The sequence below is a fragment of the Idiotropiscis lumnitzeri genome, unplaced genomic scaffold (genome assembly GCF_059441095.1).
Source record: "Idiotropiscis lumnitzeri isolate Australia: NSW breed Sydney's pygmy pipehorse unplaced genomic scaffold, RoL_Ilum_1.0 HiC_scaffold_302, whole genome shotgun sequence".
Taxonomy (NCBI): domain Eukaryota; kingdom Metazoa; phylum Chordata; class Actinopteri; order Syngnathiformes; family Syngnathidae; genus Idiotropiscis; species Idiotropiscis lumnitzeri.
This window is the reverse complement of record NW_028283840.1, coordinates 55,001-72,525: the sequence shown is the minus strand read 5'-3', so window position 1 is coordinate 72,525 and position 17,525 is coordinate 55,001. Positions and strand designations below refer to the sequence as shown.

General features: G+C 43.0%; 1 protein-coding gene and 1 pseudogene across 7 annotated transcripts in view; one reads left to right on the top strand and one right to left on the bottom strand.

The window, feature by feature from the left end:
• The window catches only part of LOC148314415 (cobalamin trafficking protein CblD-like), a 52,717-nt gene that overhangs the window by 26,378 nt on the left and 8,814 nt on the right, over positions 1-17,525 (top strand). For 3 of the 7 annotated variants that reach the window (XM_088287677.1, XM_088287680.1, XM_088287678.1), the window contains exons 3-6: positions 1,080-1,182; positions 1,521-1,651; positions 2,314-2,376; positions 11,374-11,460. In XM_088287677.1, the coding sequence (XP_088143803.1) occupies positions 1,080-1,182; positions 1,521-1,651; positions 2,314-2,376; positions 11,374-11,460 (384 nt within the window). Of the gene's footprint in view, positions 1-1,079; positions 1,183-1,520; positions 1,652-2,313; positions 2,377-11,373; positions 11,461-15,880; positions 16,209-17,525 lie in introns of those variants that run through there. The other 4 variants (XM_088287681.1, XM_088287682.1, XM_088287676.1 and 1 more) reach the window with 3 other exon arrangements.
• On the bottom strand, positions 8,084-9,019 carry LOC148314416 (uncharacterized; annotated as a pseudogene).

Sequence of the window (17,525 nt, the reverse complement as noted above, 5' to 3'; positions counted from 1 at the left end):
AGGAGATCAGTCCATCGACAAGGAACGAGCGGGAAAGCAGTCCACCAACGAGGAATGAGCGGGAAACCAGGTCACCAATGAGGAACGAACAGGAAACTAGTCCATTTACTTTTGTTCAAAAGGTGCAAGATCCAACACAGAAAGAAGGGGTGTGGCCATGTAGGTGGGCCCTAGCCAAAGGCCGTAACAGTGGCCACAAGTTAACAACAGAAACAACAACTTACCTGTACAGATGAAGGGAGAAACTGTTGTTGTTTTTTTTAACATTAAAATGAGTGATTTTTCTCTCCTTTTGAATCAATCATGACATGATCTGATGTAAAGCAATAAAACAAATACATGTCTTACGATTGTAGTTTTTTTCTTGTTCTTAAATTCTGGATCTATGGGTGTCATGGAAAAGTGCTATACAAACTAAATGCATTGTTTAAAATCAGCCTTAGGTGCACGCACATACATACATACATACATACATATAGAAGGCTTACTGTAACCAACAAGGGATATGATTGGCTATTACAACTTTCGATAAAATCTGAAAGCCCATCGACTTGAACAGATGCCTGCATGACTGTATCTGAAGGCCTCTGAAAGAATACTGCGTGCTACTGGAATTGTGAAACCTGCCTGACAACACGAGCTTGCGGAATTCTGATTGGATAAAAACTCTCACCTCAAAATACAACACTAGGATAGAATATGACATGAAAATGAAGAAAATTATATATTTTTTTCTTGATTATATTAGGCCTGCAGAGAAGGCCTTGACCGCCCGCCACTGATATATATTTATATATTTCTTGTTGGCCATAGTGTTGTTCATTTTCGGTGGCAAGCGGTCAAGGCCTTCGCTGTATGTATACATGTATATTCTCAGTATATTCTCTTTTTTTTTTTGTGAAAGACTATGTGATAAAACAAGGCATTTTAATTGGCAGTGATATATGTGATGTGACTATTTATCTGTAATTGTGATTTTGAATTACAGCAAAACTTCAAACAAACCAAACAAAAATATAAACCATAACACTTGGTTTTTCTTTGTGTGTGTGTTTGTGTGTGTGTTTATGAATGTGCAGGATAATGCAGCCACAACTCAAAATAACAGTAAAGCAAACCAGGATTTTGACAACTCATCCGTGGAGTGTGTCGTACAGTCATGCCCTGAAAAACTAAAGCAAGGTAATTTATTGACACTTTTCTGCAAATGTATTGTAATACTGTAAGTTGAGGCTCAATTGACATTTTCCGAAAACATAGTATTTTATGTAACATAGTATTTTATGTATTTCATCTGCCCACTTTAGTGTAGGATCAATATAATCGCTGATTTACTATTACATTACTACTCATTTCAGTGGTTCTCAATTATGCATCAATTATATTACCTTGACTTCTTATAATTTCCCAGAGCCCCACACGTAGAGACTGCCATCTTCTTTAAAAACAAAAACGAAAAAAATAACAAAAAAACTGAAATCTCTTGTTGTCCATAGTGTTGTTTATCTCTCTTTCTCTAGATCTGCAATTCCTGTTTCCTGAGGCTCCAGGCGCTCATGTGACAGTGGTCACAGTGACTCAAAAGACAAAGAACGACATGACAGCATGGTGTTCTACTGTTGAAGAAGAGAGAGATCGATTGCTTGACAAGGTGAGCTAATACAAACATACAAACACTGACAATATTGTTGGTATCACCATTAAACAATGATCACTGAACTAAAAAAAGGAAAGGAAACAACATGTTATTGTTATTCATTAAACCTTTAATGACTGAACAGAAAATATTCATAGCCATCATAGCCCCACTAAAATACATTTAGTGTCTGCTTCAGCATACTACTTTGATGCACGTAACATTAGATGTTGCATATCAACTTAGGCACACCTATGATGATGGCCCGGTACCAGGTATGTGCTTTTTGTAACTAAATTTTTCTAACTAAATTCGGTCAAAATCTTATGCAAGCCGACTAAAGGAAGACTGTTTGCAGACACAATCTAAAACTACAGAAATTGAGGATGATCTACTTTTTTAACAATGGGGAAAAAGCTGAACAGGCTCACAACACATGCCACCTTATGTTACAAGACAAATACAAACATGAGGACGCTAATTCCAATTTGCTGATAAGGCGATTAATTTTCTCAACACAAACATGGAAAATGTCAAAAAGCATTTAAACACCAGTGTGGGTAACATGCAGGCTTCCTCAAATGACTCTTTGTGTGAGCAAAGCCGCGCCCCTCATTGACATGCATACAATAGGTGATTGGATGGCACTCTGGTATTCAGAATGCTCCACCTGACAGGTTCCATGCAGCTGCTCAGCAGTGGTTTGGTCTTTCAGCAACCTGAACACACAACAACAAAAGGTAGGCACAGAGACCCTGAGCTCCTGGTGAAGGTGACACTTGAAAGTGAAAGCTGTTCCGCCACTTCTATAGGGGATGCAATGACAATGAACCGAGGGGACACAGATAAATCAGCAAGGCTCGGCACAAGGACTGCCAACATTACTTGACTAATCACGACGACGACGATCCACATTGTCGACAATGAATTTATGTAGTCAACGACTCGTTTATGTATTTATTTATTTCCCGTATTGCTTTTATCTTGAAACTGCCTCGTCTCGCGCTTTTACCCGCCGGCTGTATGCCTGCCTAAGGCACTCTGAAACCGAAGCTCCAGCGCATTTTTCGAACACAGAAATAAAATTGCCTCGGAATACTTTTCCGTCGCTCCGTTCAGTCTGGAGAAAACACATGACCTGTGACCTCCGAAGCAATAACTGTTTCTTTCTCTAAATGAACTCTAGTAAACTAAAAAGAAACCGTCCAATTCCAAAGACTGGAAGAAATAATATTCTTAAATGAAAATCTTTGAATGCATATACTAGTTTTTGTGTATGCACAAATGTTTATACTTTAGTATGTTAACATATGAGTCACAATTTCTTAGCATAATGTTGTTTCACACTTTAGTTTACTTGAGACTTCAGGAAAAAATAATGAAATGACATTCACATTTCTTAGTTCAACATTAAACAAGGTATGAGCCATCTATTCACTCAAAAACTGTCACAGTACTCAAAAACATTTTTTAGTGTAAAGAACTAGGTATCCAATCATTGTTTCCGTGTGTACGTGCTAATGTCTAAATGCCTCTTTAGTATTTGACTGCAGTTCTAGTTTTTCGCCACCAGATATTTTATCACTAAAGCTTTAAAGCTTCAAAACATTTTGAACCAATTGCTTCAAATGGTTCAGTGGTTCATAAAAGCTTCATTTGCCAATTACTAGAGCACATGCGCACTCGCGGAGATCCGGGTCATCCGTGGAAGCATTGTGGGTAATGAGATAGGGTGTCATGGTTACCTGGTGTTCCCAACGAGTGCTAAAGTTACGGCACATTTCACTGACAAACACTTGAGATGCAAACCTCCCATTCATTGGAGGCGGGGATGCGCAATCATCGAGAAAGGAAGTGAAAGCCACGTTGTGGCTGATGCCTAATTTAATTTCTGACGCGTTCAACCGTGTTTGCAATCCAGCAGTAGTTGGCACACGCACGCCTGTGTGTTTGATGTACACAGACACAATGTCATTTTTGCTACATTAACATATTGCTAATATAGAATATAATTGAAGACTTCCGGTTTCGGATCGAAAGGGATGGGCGCTTAATCTGAACGCTCCCGAGGAAAATGTGAAAATTGCCCTTAAGTGAAATCAATCTACAGTGAATTAGACAAAGATGAGTTGTAAGGGGGCACCGATGACGTCCAAAAAGAACAACAGGGGTAAGAAACTACCAACAGAACAAGTTCAAGACGACGGGATGCAGCTAACAGATGAAGCTAACGATAGCTCCACCAGCGCTAGGGCCTTGCCCGCCTCGGGCTATGAAATTGATGAAGGAGAGGTGAATCTGCTGATGTTGCAGAAGGAGCTAAGGTACATCAGAAAAGAAGTGAAAGAATTCCCAAAATACACAAAAGCGCAACTCCAAGACATCAGAGGAGAGCTGGATAAAGCCAACGCGAGACTTGACGAAGTTGAAACCAGAGTTGCTGGGCACAAAGACAAGTTACAAAACTTCGAAGTACTGGACGGGACGGTGATAATGCAAGAAAAACTGAACTCTAAAATGCTTTCTCTGGAGGCGTACTCGAGGATGGAGAATATACGGCATTCCGGAAGGTGTGGAGTCGGGATCTCAATCCATGATTTGCTTTGTGGATGAGCTACTTAGGGCAAGTTTGGAAATTCCCGACTCGACTACACTGCAAATACAGAGGGCGCACAGGGCAGAGCCATCTCCCCCAGCGGATGTCGCCCAGCCCCGATCAATTTTAGTGAGCTTTTTATGCTTTACAGTCAAACAGGAGGTGCTGCGTCTTGCATGGCAGAAGAAGGGATTTGTGTGGAAAGGAAATAAAGTGAACATCAATCACGACTACCCACCGGAAATCATGGCCACGAGAAAGGAGTACACTGAAGCACGAAGGTTTCTGAAGGACATGAACCTGCGGTTCCGGACACTCTTAACAGCACGCCTGAAAGTGATTTATGACGTAGGAGTGAAGATCTACGGCACGGTGGAGGAGGCGACTGCGGATATGGCGAGACGAGGGCTCCCGGTGACTGTGCTGAAACAACCGGCTATGCTCAGCGAGAAACTACGGAGGTGCGCATCGTGGCAAGAGAGTACCGGCAGGCGTCATCGGCAGACTCGGGAGGCGACGGGATTCAAGGAGAAGCTGCTAGTATGCAGACGGGAAGAGAACTAGAATGATGTTGGTTTTTTTTTTTACGTTATGGTAGGATGCAGAAAATGTCGGGAAAAAAAATTATGTTGATTAGCAATAGTCGAAGTGTCATCACAGTAGAAGGCCCCCTGTTACAAGATTTAGATAGGGGCACTCCTTCAAAAGTTGAGGGGGGCAGTGGAACAACACCACTGCTGGAAGCGCAGATAGGAGTGGTTAGACTCTTAACTTTGTTCTGCTTGTTCAGCTTTTCGTTCTGTTTTTTTTTTGTTGTTTTTTGTTTTTTATTCCTTCTTTTCTACATATTTCCTGTGTCTATTCCTGGAGGGCGGTGCCAGCTGCTTTTGGGGTTTGATAAACGGACTGGTGCTACGACCAAATGCAGAGTGAACAAGTGAAAGGTGTTTCTTTTAATGTGAATGGAATTCTGAATGCGATCAAGACAAACAAAATATTATCTAAACCAGGGGTCTTCAATCCAGTTCCTCGAGGGCCGGTGTCCTGCCCGTTTTCCACCTTTCCCTGGTGCAACACTCCTGAGCGATCGTTGTCTATCTTCTACAGACCTTGCTGATTATCTGATCATTTGAATCAGCTGTGTTGCATCAGGGAGAGATGGAAAACCTGCAGGACACCGGCCATCATTGTTACTACACTCACTATTCTAACTCATTTAAGGTTTATGCTAGACTTGATTATTTTCTTATGTTTTAATATAGACATAAAGTCAAACACTGTGACATTCTTACAAGGGACCTGTCTGATCACAGCCCTGTATCCCTGACTTTGCAGATGGATAGAAAAAAACTATCCTCATTGTGGAAATTAAATTTTAGCATACTGAAGGATCCTGCTATAGTATCTAAAATTAAGGAAGACATGAAGGTATTTTGGGATGTAAACAACACGGGAGAACTCTCCCCCGCTATTCCAAAGCTGTAACGAAGGGCAACTTAATTTCCATAAACTCCCATCTTAAACGCCTCAAAAGGCAGAAACTTGCAGATCTACAGACAAAGTTGAAGGAGGGGGAAGATCTAAACAACCCAAATCCCACCACAACGCAGGAAATCAGAAAACTACAAGGGGAAATTGATGATATTTACATACAAGAGGCCCAAAACATTTTTCCAAAACAGAAATATGATGAGCTCGGGGGGGAAATCAACAAAATATATGCGCAATTTCATCTCTCCTCTTTGATTTGCTTATAGAGCCACTTGGCCAAATGATGAGACAAAATATAGATATCAAAGGTGTAGCTATATTAGGAGTCGAACACAAAGTGGCAATGTTTGCTGATAATGTACTGGTCTGTCAGGGGGAAGCCAGAGAGCTCGTTTCAATTCGTTGATGTCCACCCTGACCAAATTTGGTCACCTTTCAGGTTACAAAGATAACATCTTAAAAACACAGGTGATAATCCTAAATTTTACGGCCACTGGGACATTACGGAGAGGCTTCAAATTAAATTGGGAAAATGAGAATATTAAATACTTGGGGATACAACTAAGTAAGGATCTCTCAGAACTCTTCCGGGCAAATGACCTACCAATATCGCTCGATTTCAAGACAGATATACACAGGTGGAATTTGGTGCCCTTCCTGAGTCTTAGTTCAAGGATAATCGTGGTTAAGATGAGTATACTCCCCCGTCTGCTTTATCTATTTAGGAGTTTGCCTGTTGAGGTTAGCGAGAACCAATTTAAAGAATGGGACAAGTGGATTTCCAGGTTTATTTGGCAGGGCCATAAACCTAGGATTAGATATGCCACCCTCCAACTCCCGAAGGAAGGTGGAGGTTTGGGCCTCCCCTCATTAAGAAATTAATATTATGCTGCTCAAATAACTCCTATTCTTTACTGGTACAATGACACTTACACAGCTACGTGGAAAGTCTTGGAGTGTGGTCTATCATCTCAATTTCCTATCCAAGCTGCGATAGTAGATAGGGGCTTGATGGAGCATTTGATTAAAGTAGGGAACCCATGGTTGACCCACACGCTTCGGGTCTGGAAGAGGGTGATGAGTTTTTGTGGGACTCACGAGAGGCTAAAGATATTTAGATGGTTTGCTTACGATTCTGGGACAAACATGGCCTCACAATGTTCTTTTCACTTACTCACAAGGACGCTATCCACAGCTTTGAAGCCTTGCGAGACAGATATGGTATAACCCAGAGTGAATTTCACAGATATCTGCAACTACGATCATATATTACGCGTGAATGTAAGCGCACCAATTTCTCAGCCACCGGATCTAACTTTTACCAAATTTAAAAAACAACGAAGTCTGTGATTTCCGCAAAAAGAATTTCCAAATTGTACATGGCTTTTACGCCTTGCCACCCCTGTCAACACTTTGTACGTTAAACAAAAATGGGAGAGGGAGTCTGGACTGAGGATTTCAGAGGAGGCATGGGGCGACGTCTGGTCCTTCCAATGCTCCTCAACCAGCTTTATGGACTGGAGGGAACATTGCTGGAAGAATATCATCAGATACTTTAGGACCCCATATCAGGAAAAATACAAGGGTGTGGACAGACCATGCTGGAGAGACTGCGGCTCAACAATTGCCAACCACTACCATGTCTTTTGGGACTGTCCTAAGGTAAAGGATTTCTGGAAGGGTGTCCAGACGTCCTTGAGTGTTGTATTCAATATACAATATTTCACAGGTAAGTAGCAAAACTTTAAAATCACATTTTAAGTGGACCGGAAGCCAATGCACATTGGCTAGTATCGGGGTAATATGATCGAACTTTCTCGTCCAAGTCAAGAGTCTAGCTGCCGTATGCTGAACTAGCTGCAAACTTTTAATACTAGACATGGAGAGACCCGAGAGCATAACATTACAATAATCGAGATGAGACGTAACAAACGCATGGATTAAGATTTCTGCTTCACTAGTTGATAGAATTGGACAAATTTTAGCAATATTGCACAGACGAAAAAATGCAGTTCTAGTAATATTTTTAATGTGCATTTGAAAACTTCCGGTTTTGGCGCCGCGCGACTTTTTCAAGAATTTCTGGAATAAACGGAAGATTTGAAACCGGCCTATAATTATTGAGACTCTCTGGGTTGAGGTTTGGTTGCTTAAGAAGAGGTCGAATAAGGGCGGTCCTAAAAGCTGCTGGTACTATACTCGTGGTCAGCGATAGATTAATTATATTTAAAACACATGGTCCTAGGGTCATAAACAGTTCTTTAATTAGTTTGCAAGGAAGCGGATCAAGCACACGTTGTCGGTTTTGCCGCACTAACCAATTTTGTTAGGCTTTCAAGAGATACTTCTTTAAATTGAGATCAGGTTGTCGAACAGTTAGCAGCACTAATGCCCCTATTAACACAATTAATCGCGGAATTCAACAGGATTTTAGGAACAGTGTCTTTAATCTCATCTCGAATGCGCTCAATCTTCCGAGTAAAGAATTGCATAAAATCGTGAGCTAAATTGGGAGACCTATCCGAGGTTGGCTGCTGTTGTGTTAGCATTGCCACGGTATCAAATAAATATTTAGGGTTGTTTTTATGTCAGTCAATTAATCTAGAGAATAATTAGTTTTGGCTAAATCGAGTGCTTCCTAATATATTAGTAAACTATCGCACCATGCCTGACAGAAAACCTCAAGTTTGGTCCCACGCCATTTGCGCTTAAGCTTCCTACATGATAGTTTAAGTATGCAGGTTTCCTCTGTAACCCACAGAGTCAGCCTCTTTGGACGAGTTTTAATTTTTAAAGGTGCTACGGAGTCAAGCACATTTAACAGAGTGGCATGAAAGTTGTTTGTGAGATAATCTATCGAACCAATATAATTAGGAAACGAAGCGGTTGCTAGAGAGAATAGCTCAGAGAGCGCAGTGGTGGTTGAAGAGCTAATATTGCGCCTGCTAAAGCTTTGATTGTGGTCAGAACGACTTCAAATTTAATAAAGTAATGGTCCGATATAGCAGTAGTATATGGTAATACAAAGTTCGAAGATGCTAACCCTCGGGTTAATACCAAATCTAAAGTATTACCATTTGTATGTATTGCTTCATCTATTAGTTGCATGAAACCAAAAGTATCAATTATTGTCTGAAACGTCACGGTAAATGGTTCCAACGGGAGATTCATATGAATGTTGAAGTCGCCCATGATAAGTATATTACCTGCATGAGTTACCAAATTCATCTAAAAAGCCCAATTACGAACCATGGGGACGGGAAAGAACTGCAAGATAAAACGGCAGCGCGGCATTGGATCTCATAATGAGAACTACAAATGTTTTAAAGGAATTGCTAGAACGAGGGCTAAGTTTTAGATCAAATTCGGAATTGAGGGCTACATCCCAGCCTTTCTTACGAGGGCGCGCAACATGTGTGCTCACGAAGTTTGGAGGCTAAGCCTCGTTTAGTGGTAAAAACTGATTTGGTTTTAACCAGGTCTTGCAAAGACCAATCATGTTAAAATTATGGTCGCTAATGAGGTCATTAATTAACGGCTTTTGATGAGAGCGATTTAATATTTAAAAAAACTAGTCTCAATAAAATAGGTTTATCTAAATTATTCCGCACGGCAGGACTCCTTGTCATAATATCAATAAGATTACACGTCCCGTATTGTACCTCGAGCAACTTTAAACGTGTCAAGAAATGACAACGATAGGAATCTGATCGTTATTTGTCGGCTTTCGAGTGCTATTATTTTGAGAGAACGCCTCACATTGATAAGACCGACCGAGGTGGACTGCTTCAACCCAACATGTATTGCCATCTCAGTAGAAACTGTTTCAGTATGTGATGCAACAGTGTATGGTGTGTAGCGCTCTAATCTAGAAGAAAAGATGTGTTGTCTAAATCCAGCATAACGCAAATTAGCTCTACTCTTACAGACTCCAAACTGGGGATGTAACGATTCACTCAAGCTTTGATTCGATTCAATTTTCGATTTTCAGTTCCCGGTTTCCATTCGATTGGATATATATATATTTTTTAATGGCTGCCACGCTTGTCTCTGTGCGCTCGTGAGATGCTGCAGCGAGCCACAAACAAAATACATATTGAAGTTTAGCGCAAGTGTCTAAATGTTTTGTGCATTTTGAATGAAACAAAAAACTATTACACTATGCCGAGTTGCTCTTTTATTATGAAACTACCTATGAATATTAAAAGAAATACTTGTAAACATATTTCAGGTTTCTTGAGCACCAATCCATTTTTAGATAGAAGTGCCTGAAATCAAATGAAAAAAATTGAGGAAATGCACTGTACTAAAGAAAACTAAAATCATCATTTGAATTGATTTTTAAATTTTGTTTTTATTTAACCTGAATACAAAACGTTTTGTTTTGCTTATCTAGTATGCATAATGTCATCTGCACATTCAAAATGTGGTAGGTACCAAAAAATAAGAGAGGGGGACAGAGGGAGAATCAGAAATCCCTTTATTGTCATTGTACAGTATGCAACGAGATTAGAGAGCCCCCCTCTCCAGTGCAATACAACAATAATTTAATTCAATATATAAATTCGATAAATTAAAGAATAAATAATAAAATAGAAAATAAACACGAAATTGGATAAACAAAAACGCATGTCGCTGTTCTGCAAGGTAAGGATGGTTGTGTGTGTTTGTGAGAGTTCATCATGGAGATATCTCTCGGAAGAAACTGTTTTTCAGTCTACTGAGAGAGAGAAATCTCGAGCGTGATGCATATCATAAAACTCCGAAATAACATTGCTCAGCAAAACACAATTGTTACTACATCTATATTAACAACCCATTTTTTTTAGCCCTGAAAATTTGTATATTCTAACGACCTAGGTATGTTATGTTTTATTGTTGGGTTTTGCCATCAATGGCCTGTGGCAAATGTGTCATGTTGTACTCTGGTCACCTGTTTACATGTGACGTAATCTTTTCCGATCTGCCGTTTACATCCTCCACCCTGCTAATCAGATCAGCCATGTTACAGCCGTGTGACACGCGGAGATTGTTGTAAACATCATATGATTTATCAAGATAGTTAGTTTCTCTATTTAGTACAGTATTTGCGATTGTCTTAACACTTTTATTAACGCAGCATCTTGATAAAAACAAGTTACCAGGGCATTAAGAATGTTATTGCGTCACAGACATGTTTATGAATGAGGCCACGACTGGAGGGCGGAGTACTGACAGGCAAAAAAAGGGTCAACTCCCCAGTCCTCTCATCTCATTGCACACTGAGAACAATGACAATAAAGGGCATTCTGATTCTGATTATGTTGAACAAGAATGAGAAAGCTAAGTATTACGTAAAAAACAATAGAAATTAGTCGTGCACTCGCAAAATTAGATATTGGCCAGCGAGATCGACTCCTGGTTTTGGCATATTGATACAGTGCCGTTGGAGACAATGATATTATGTATTGTAATATATTACCATACCCTTTCAACAGAGGTAGTGTGCACCACTCACATGAACTGCATTTGAACTGAAAAGATTCTTTTAAGCTATTAAGATAAATTTCATTAGATTGAAAATGGATATCTGTGATGCTAAAATATAAACGGTCATCCCAATGGCTGGTGCTTGAGCAAATACGCATTAACTAAACTATACCCTTTGCAGTTTGTAGATGGAGCAAAGGAGATATGCTTCATTCTGCAAAGAAAAGGATTCTGGGCTGACTTCATTGATCCATCCTCAGGCCTGGCGGTAAGATCTTGTATAAACTTAAGCATTTAGGCCCTCAGGTGTGTCACTAAGTGGGGTTGATGGACCCCTCCATGCGCCGTCACCTTACCATGGTGGTGGGGTTTCGTGTGATTTCTGAGGCCTTATGCCCCTGATAGGGTCACCCATTACAAGCAGGTCTTTGTGAGAAACCTGGACAAAGCATGGTTCAGATGACCGCTTATGGTGAAAAACATAAATGGACTTTATTTTCCTTTGCTTGGACGTGGGTCATTGGGCCCCCTATCTGGAGTCCGGCCTAGGAGGTGGGGCTCGTTAGTAAGCACCTGGTGGCATGTCCTGCACCCAAGGAGTCTGGCCAGGCTCAGCCCGGAGAGCCAATCTGGGTCCCCCTTCCCGTGCTTTCACCACCTGTGGGTAGGCCAATGAGGTTTTTGTGTGCTGGGAAACGGCCAAAGGTGGGGAACTTGGCGGTCTGAACCCCGGCTACAAAAGCAAGCTCTACGGACATGGAAGAACCTGAGCTGGTGTGCAAGGCAAAGAAGTTTAGACTTGACATAGTCGGACTGGACTTGCCTCAACACACTCTGGAGTTGCCCACAGTCAGAGGTGTAGAACGGACGTGGGCATACTTATTGCCCCTCGGCTTGATGCCTGAACATTTGGGTTCCAATCGGTGGGCAAGAAGGTTGCCTCCCTCTAGCTTTGGGTGTGGGAGCGGGTCCTGGCTCTTGTTTGTGCCTAAGCACAAAATGACAGCTCACCCTTTTTGGTGTTGGAGCGTGAGCTGGTCGAGGCGCTCCCTCGTTCTGCTGGGGACCTCAATGTTCACATGGGCAATGAGATCTGGAAGGGCGTGATTGGGAAGACCTCCTTCCCTGATCAGAACCCATGTGGTCTTCTGTTATTGGACTTCTTTGCTTGTCCATAACGAACTCCATGTTCAGACAGAAGGCTGTCCATATGTCCAACTTGGCACCAGAACACCCTTGGCCACAGTTTGATGATGGACTTTGTGGTTGTGTCATCAGATTTGCAGCCGCATGTTTTGCACACTCAGGTGAAGAGGGGGGCCGAGGGGTTAACCAATCAACACCTCGCCATTTTAAGTACGTTTTATAATTGTTTATTTTGGTTGTTGCTTTTTACAAGTTCTAATGTCCAAAGGGGTAATAATAATCCATCCATCCATTGTCTGTATTGTGTATTGTCACTAGGGTCACAGCACAAGCACATGCTTAATCCCATCTGATTTTGGCCAAGAGGTGGGATTCACCTTTAACTGGCCAGGGTACAAATATACAAACTAATTAACTAACTCTCACATTCACACCTACAGACAATTTTAGAGTATTCAATTAATCTACCACTCATGTTTTTGGAATGTGGGATGGAAGGGATGCCGTTTCTTTTTTTTTTTTTTTTTGCCAAGATGGCGGTGCGCATAGACGCAGCGGCTCACGGCTCTCCCTCCCAGTGCTCTTTATTACTTTTTATTTACGTTTGCTCGGTCTTATTAACACTAACTGTAACAGTATTGATATACCCGTCAGGACATCGTGGACATTGGATATTGATAAAAAAATGACCATCTCAGAGGAATTTTGCTATGATCGCAAAATTCCCGCCGAACTGGCGAGGCCGCCCGGCTCACCGTGGATTGTCATCGGGACCAGGAGGCGACGCAGACAACGGAGAGAGAGGAAGCAGAAGCGGGGCTGCAGGTCCGGTGTCCTACTAAAGCTATGACAGCAGCCCCACAAGCAACCACTGCCGAGTCTCTACCTCACCAATGCCAGTTCCGTAGTCCATAAAACCGACGATCTGGTATTACAAATCCTGGGAAACCGCTATGTGCGAGACAGCTGTGTGATCATCATCACGGAATCCTGGCTGCATGCCAACGTTCCCGACGCTAGCATCCAGCTAGCTGGGCGCTCGCTACATCACGCGGATCGAACGAGAGACACCGGTAAGAGCAGGGGTGGGTGGCTCTGTGTTTACGTGCATGGGAACTGGTGCAATTACAGCGTGATCGTTGAGAAGCACTCTTCCCCCAACATCGAGTACATACACCGTTAAATACCGGCCTTATTTCCTCCCAAGGGAGCTAACAGTAGTGCTTGTCACCACTGTTTACATCCCACCTGATGCTAACACTAGCACGTCGCTCTCGCTACTCGTGTACGTCATCGATAAACAACAGCGGGCCCACCCTGATGGCGTTCACTTAGTAGCGGGTGACTTTAATAATGCCAATTTAAAGACTGTACTCCCAAAGTTCCACCAGCATGTCAAGTGCCCAACAAGGGGAGACAACACTCTTGACCATGTGTACTCAAACATCAAGCACGGATACAGAGCCTTCCCACTCGCCCCCCTCGGCCAGTCAGACCACCTGTCCTTGCTGCTCACACCTGCGTACACCCCTCTCAGACGCAGATCCAGGCACACCACAAAGACTGTGAAAACCTGGCGGGAGACCGCCATGAGTGAATTACAGGACTGCTTTCAAGACGCCAACTGGGACCTCTTTGTTCATCAGGACCTTGATGTTTACACACAATGTGTACTGGACTACATCAAGTTCTGCATGGAAACTTTGTCCCTGAACAAGACCATACGGACCTTCCCAAACGCGAAACCCTGGATGACCAGCCAGGTTCGCTCTCTCCTCAAGGCCCGCGACACTGCCTTCAGGTCAGGTGACAGAGCCCTGTACCGTGAGGCTCGTGCTGACGTAAAAAAAGGCATTAAACTAGCCAAGACGGACGACAAGAGGAGGCTGGAGTCCCACCTTGCCAGCAACAGACCACGGGAGGTGTGAAAGGGTCTATAGAACTACAACTACCGAGGCGGCAGCATGACATCTGTAGACCCAAGTGCGGCGCTAGCAGAGGAGCTAAAGTGCTTCTTTTGCTGGCTTTGACTCACCCCAACCGTCACACCCCCGCACTCCATGCCTCAACTCCACCTCACTCACCATAGAGGAACACGATGTGAGGCGTGTGCTCCTGGCTATTAACCCCAGGAAAGCTACTGGACACGACGGAATACCAGGCAAGGTCCTCAGAGCATGTGCCCACTAGGGTTGGGCGATATGACCTAAAATCAATATCGCGATGAATTGGGCAATTTTACCTCAATAACGATAAATGCGCGATAAATTCCACCTGCGGACCAAAATCAAAATAAATGCAGGAAATGCACATTAACTGCTTTTTTTCAATTGACCAACGGGTACACATTACTTTCAATGAAAAATAAAAGTACTAAAATCATTTGAATAAACATTCAAAATAGCTTGCTTTGCATGACTTGAACAATGTCACAAAGAACAGGAGAAAAAGGGTACCTCTCACAAAATGTTTTTCTGCAAATATATTGAGCCGAGATGCTGTAATGCAATTTGCAAAGGTCTAGATTTGTGTAAAGGTATCTTGTAAACAATATAAATAATGCCATGTGCAGAGGAGCTAGTCGCCTGTAAACAAAATGCTAAATAAAATGAAAAAAATGTCAATGGAATGCCAATGCCAAATAAACAAGTGTGCTTCATCAGGAAAATGTGCTGTCTCGAGTACTCTGGTGGGCGGTCGCCACTTGTCGTCTATGTACCGCACATTCAGGCTCAAACGGGGATCCATGTCACAAGTCGGATGTGGATGTAAAATGCTTGACATGTCTCCGCTCCCGTCCCGATGTTGTCCATATCGGGAAGTGCTGTTTGCGACAAATATTTTCGTGCCTCTTGTCGCTTACGTACATGAGGCGTTTAAATCCTGTGCGCTCCACTGTGACTAGAGGACCTCTATCTTTAGCTATGTGCTTGGCTATCACGTCCACCTCTGAGACGTTCTCTCGTATAGTGTCGCCTCCGTTATGGACTGTTGTCAATTGTCGAACCTTCATTCTCACTTTGAACTTTTAGCACAAGCTCCAAGTCAACAGCATGGTTGTGTTGTGGGTGGTGAAAAAGAAAAGGTTGGACGCGCTGTTTCAGGTGCTTACGACGCACTTTGTAGTTCACGTTCTTTTGCTCAAACATCGTCTTTATGGAACCCAAAACATTTCCAAACGACAGATGTCGAATTTCTTTTCGGGACAAGCGCGACAGGAACAATATCAACTAACGTTACTTCGGCTGCAGCCGTGTCAGTCGCTTCAGGATTTGAATCGCCTGCTACGAACGCGTCTTCTGTTTACATTCTTCTACAGCGCATGTGTCACGTGACGACATGCGCTGTAGCAGTCTTAAAGAGGCATGAACATCGCCGCAGACAGAAAACTTTTCTTTTTCTTTTTTTTTTTTTTTTTTTAGACACCGAATTTACCGACATGGGCAAAATTATGTCGGTCATTGTAATACATTTCGGTAACGGTAAATTTTCGGTTTATCGCCCAGCCCTAGTGCCCACCAACTATCACATGTTTTTTGCAGGATCTTCAACCGCTCCCTGGCTCAAGCAGTCATCCCCTCCTGCTTGAAGACTTCCACCATTATTCCTGTCCCCAAAAAGTCACCCGCAGTCCTCCTGAACGACTACCGTCCTGTTGCTCTCACACCAGTCATCATGAAGTGCTTCGAGAGACTGGTTCTCCAGCACATCAAGGACTGCCTTCCTCCCACACTGGACCCCCACCAGTTTGCATACCGAGCAAACAGATCCACTGAGGACGACATCGACACTGCTCTGCATGTTGTGCTGGGCCATCTGGAACAACAGCAGAGCTATGCCAGGATGCTCTTTGCGGACTACAGCTCGGCATTCAACACAATCATACCAGACATCCTCATCTCCAAACTGGACATTCTCGGCCTCCCTGCCCTCACACGCATCTGGATTAAGGACTTTCTGACCAACAGACCCCAGACTGTGTTGCTCGGCCCCTACACGTCCTCCACCCGAACGCTGAGCACCGGTTCCCCTCAAGGATGTGTGCTGAGCCCTCTCCTATACGCCCTCTACACCTACGACTGCAGCCCGGCCCACGTAACAACGTCAAATTTGCCGACGACACGACAGTGGTCGGTCTGATCTCGAAAGGTGACGAGGCAGCCTACAGGGAGGAGGTCCAGGGACTAACGGCTTGGTGTGAGAACAACAGACTGCAACGCAACATTGCAAAAACAAAGGAGATCGTCATCGACTTTAGGAGGAACAAGACTGTGCCACCCCCCCTCTACATCAAAGGTGAATGTGTGGACAGTGTCCACACATTCAAGTTTCTGGGAGTACAGATCACCGATTACATCTCCTGGGCACACAACACCACAGCAGGGGTAAAGAAGGTCTACCAGCGTCTGCATTTCCTGAGGGTCCTCAGTAAATTCAACCTGGACAAGAAGCTGCTGCTGGCCTTCTACCACTCATCCATCGAGAGCCTGCTGACCTACTGTGTCTCCACCTGGTACGGCGGCTGCACTGAGGCAGACCGAGTGAGGCTCCAGAGGACAGTCAAAACGGCGCAGAGGATTATAGGGTGCCCTCTGCCCTCCCCGTCGGACATCTACACCACCCGGTGCCTCAGCAGAGCTCTAAATATCGTCAAGGACAATACTCACCCGAACTCACACCTGTTTGACCTGTGCCCTCTGGCAGGCGCGACAGGTGCATCAAATCAAAGACTAATAGACTGAAAAACAGTTTCTTCCCGAGAGCCATCACCATTCTGAACCCTCACACACGCACACGACCACCCTTACCTTGCAAAACAGCGACGAAATGTGTTTTATTGATCCAATCTTGTATTATTTTCCATCACATTATTTATTCTCTTATTTATCTAATTTATATATTTGATTAAATTATTGTTGTATTGCACTGGAGAGGGGAGCTCTCTAATCTCGTTGCACACTGTACAATGACAATAAAGGGATTTCTGATTCTTATTCTGATTCCGAAGAGAAGTAGTACACAAGTGTTACTGTGGTCCAAATTTTTAAGGGCTGTTTAGCATGCTAACAGAGAATTCTAATGGTATAGTTGGTGGATATGACAGTTTTTATTGATGGCATACCACTTTAATAATTCTTTTAATATTATGCATGTATTTTTGCACAAGCAAATTAGGCCATTTAATTC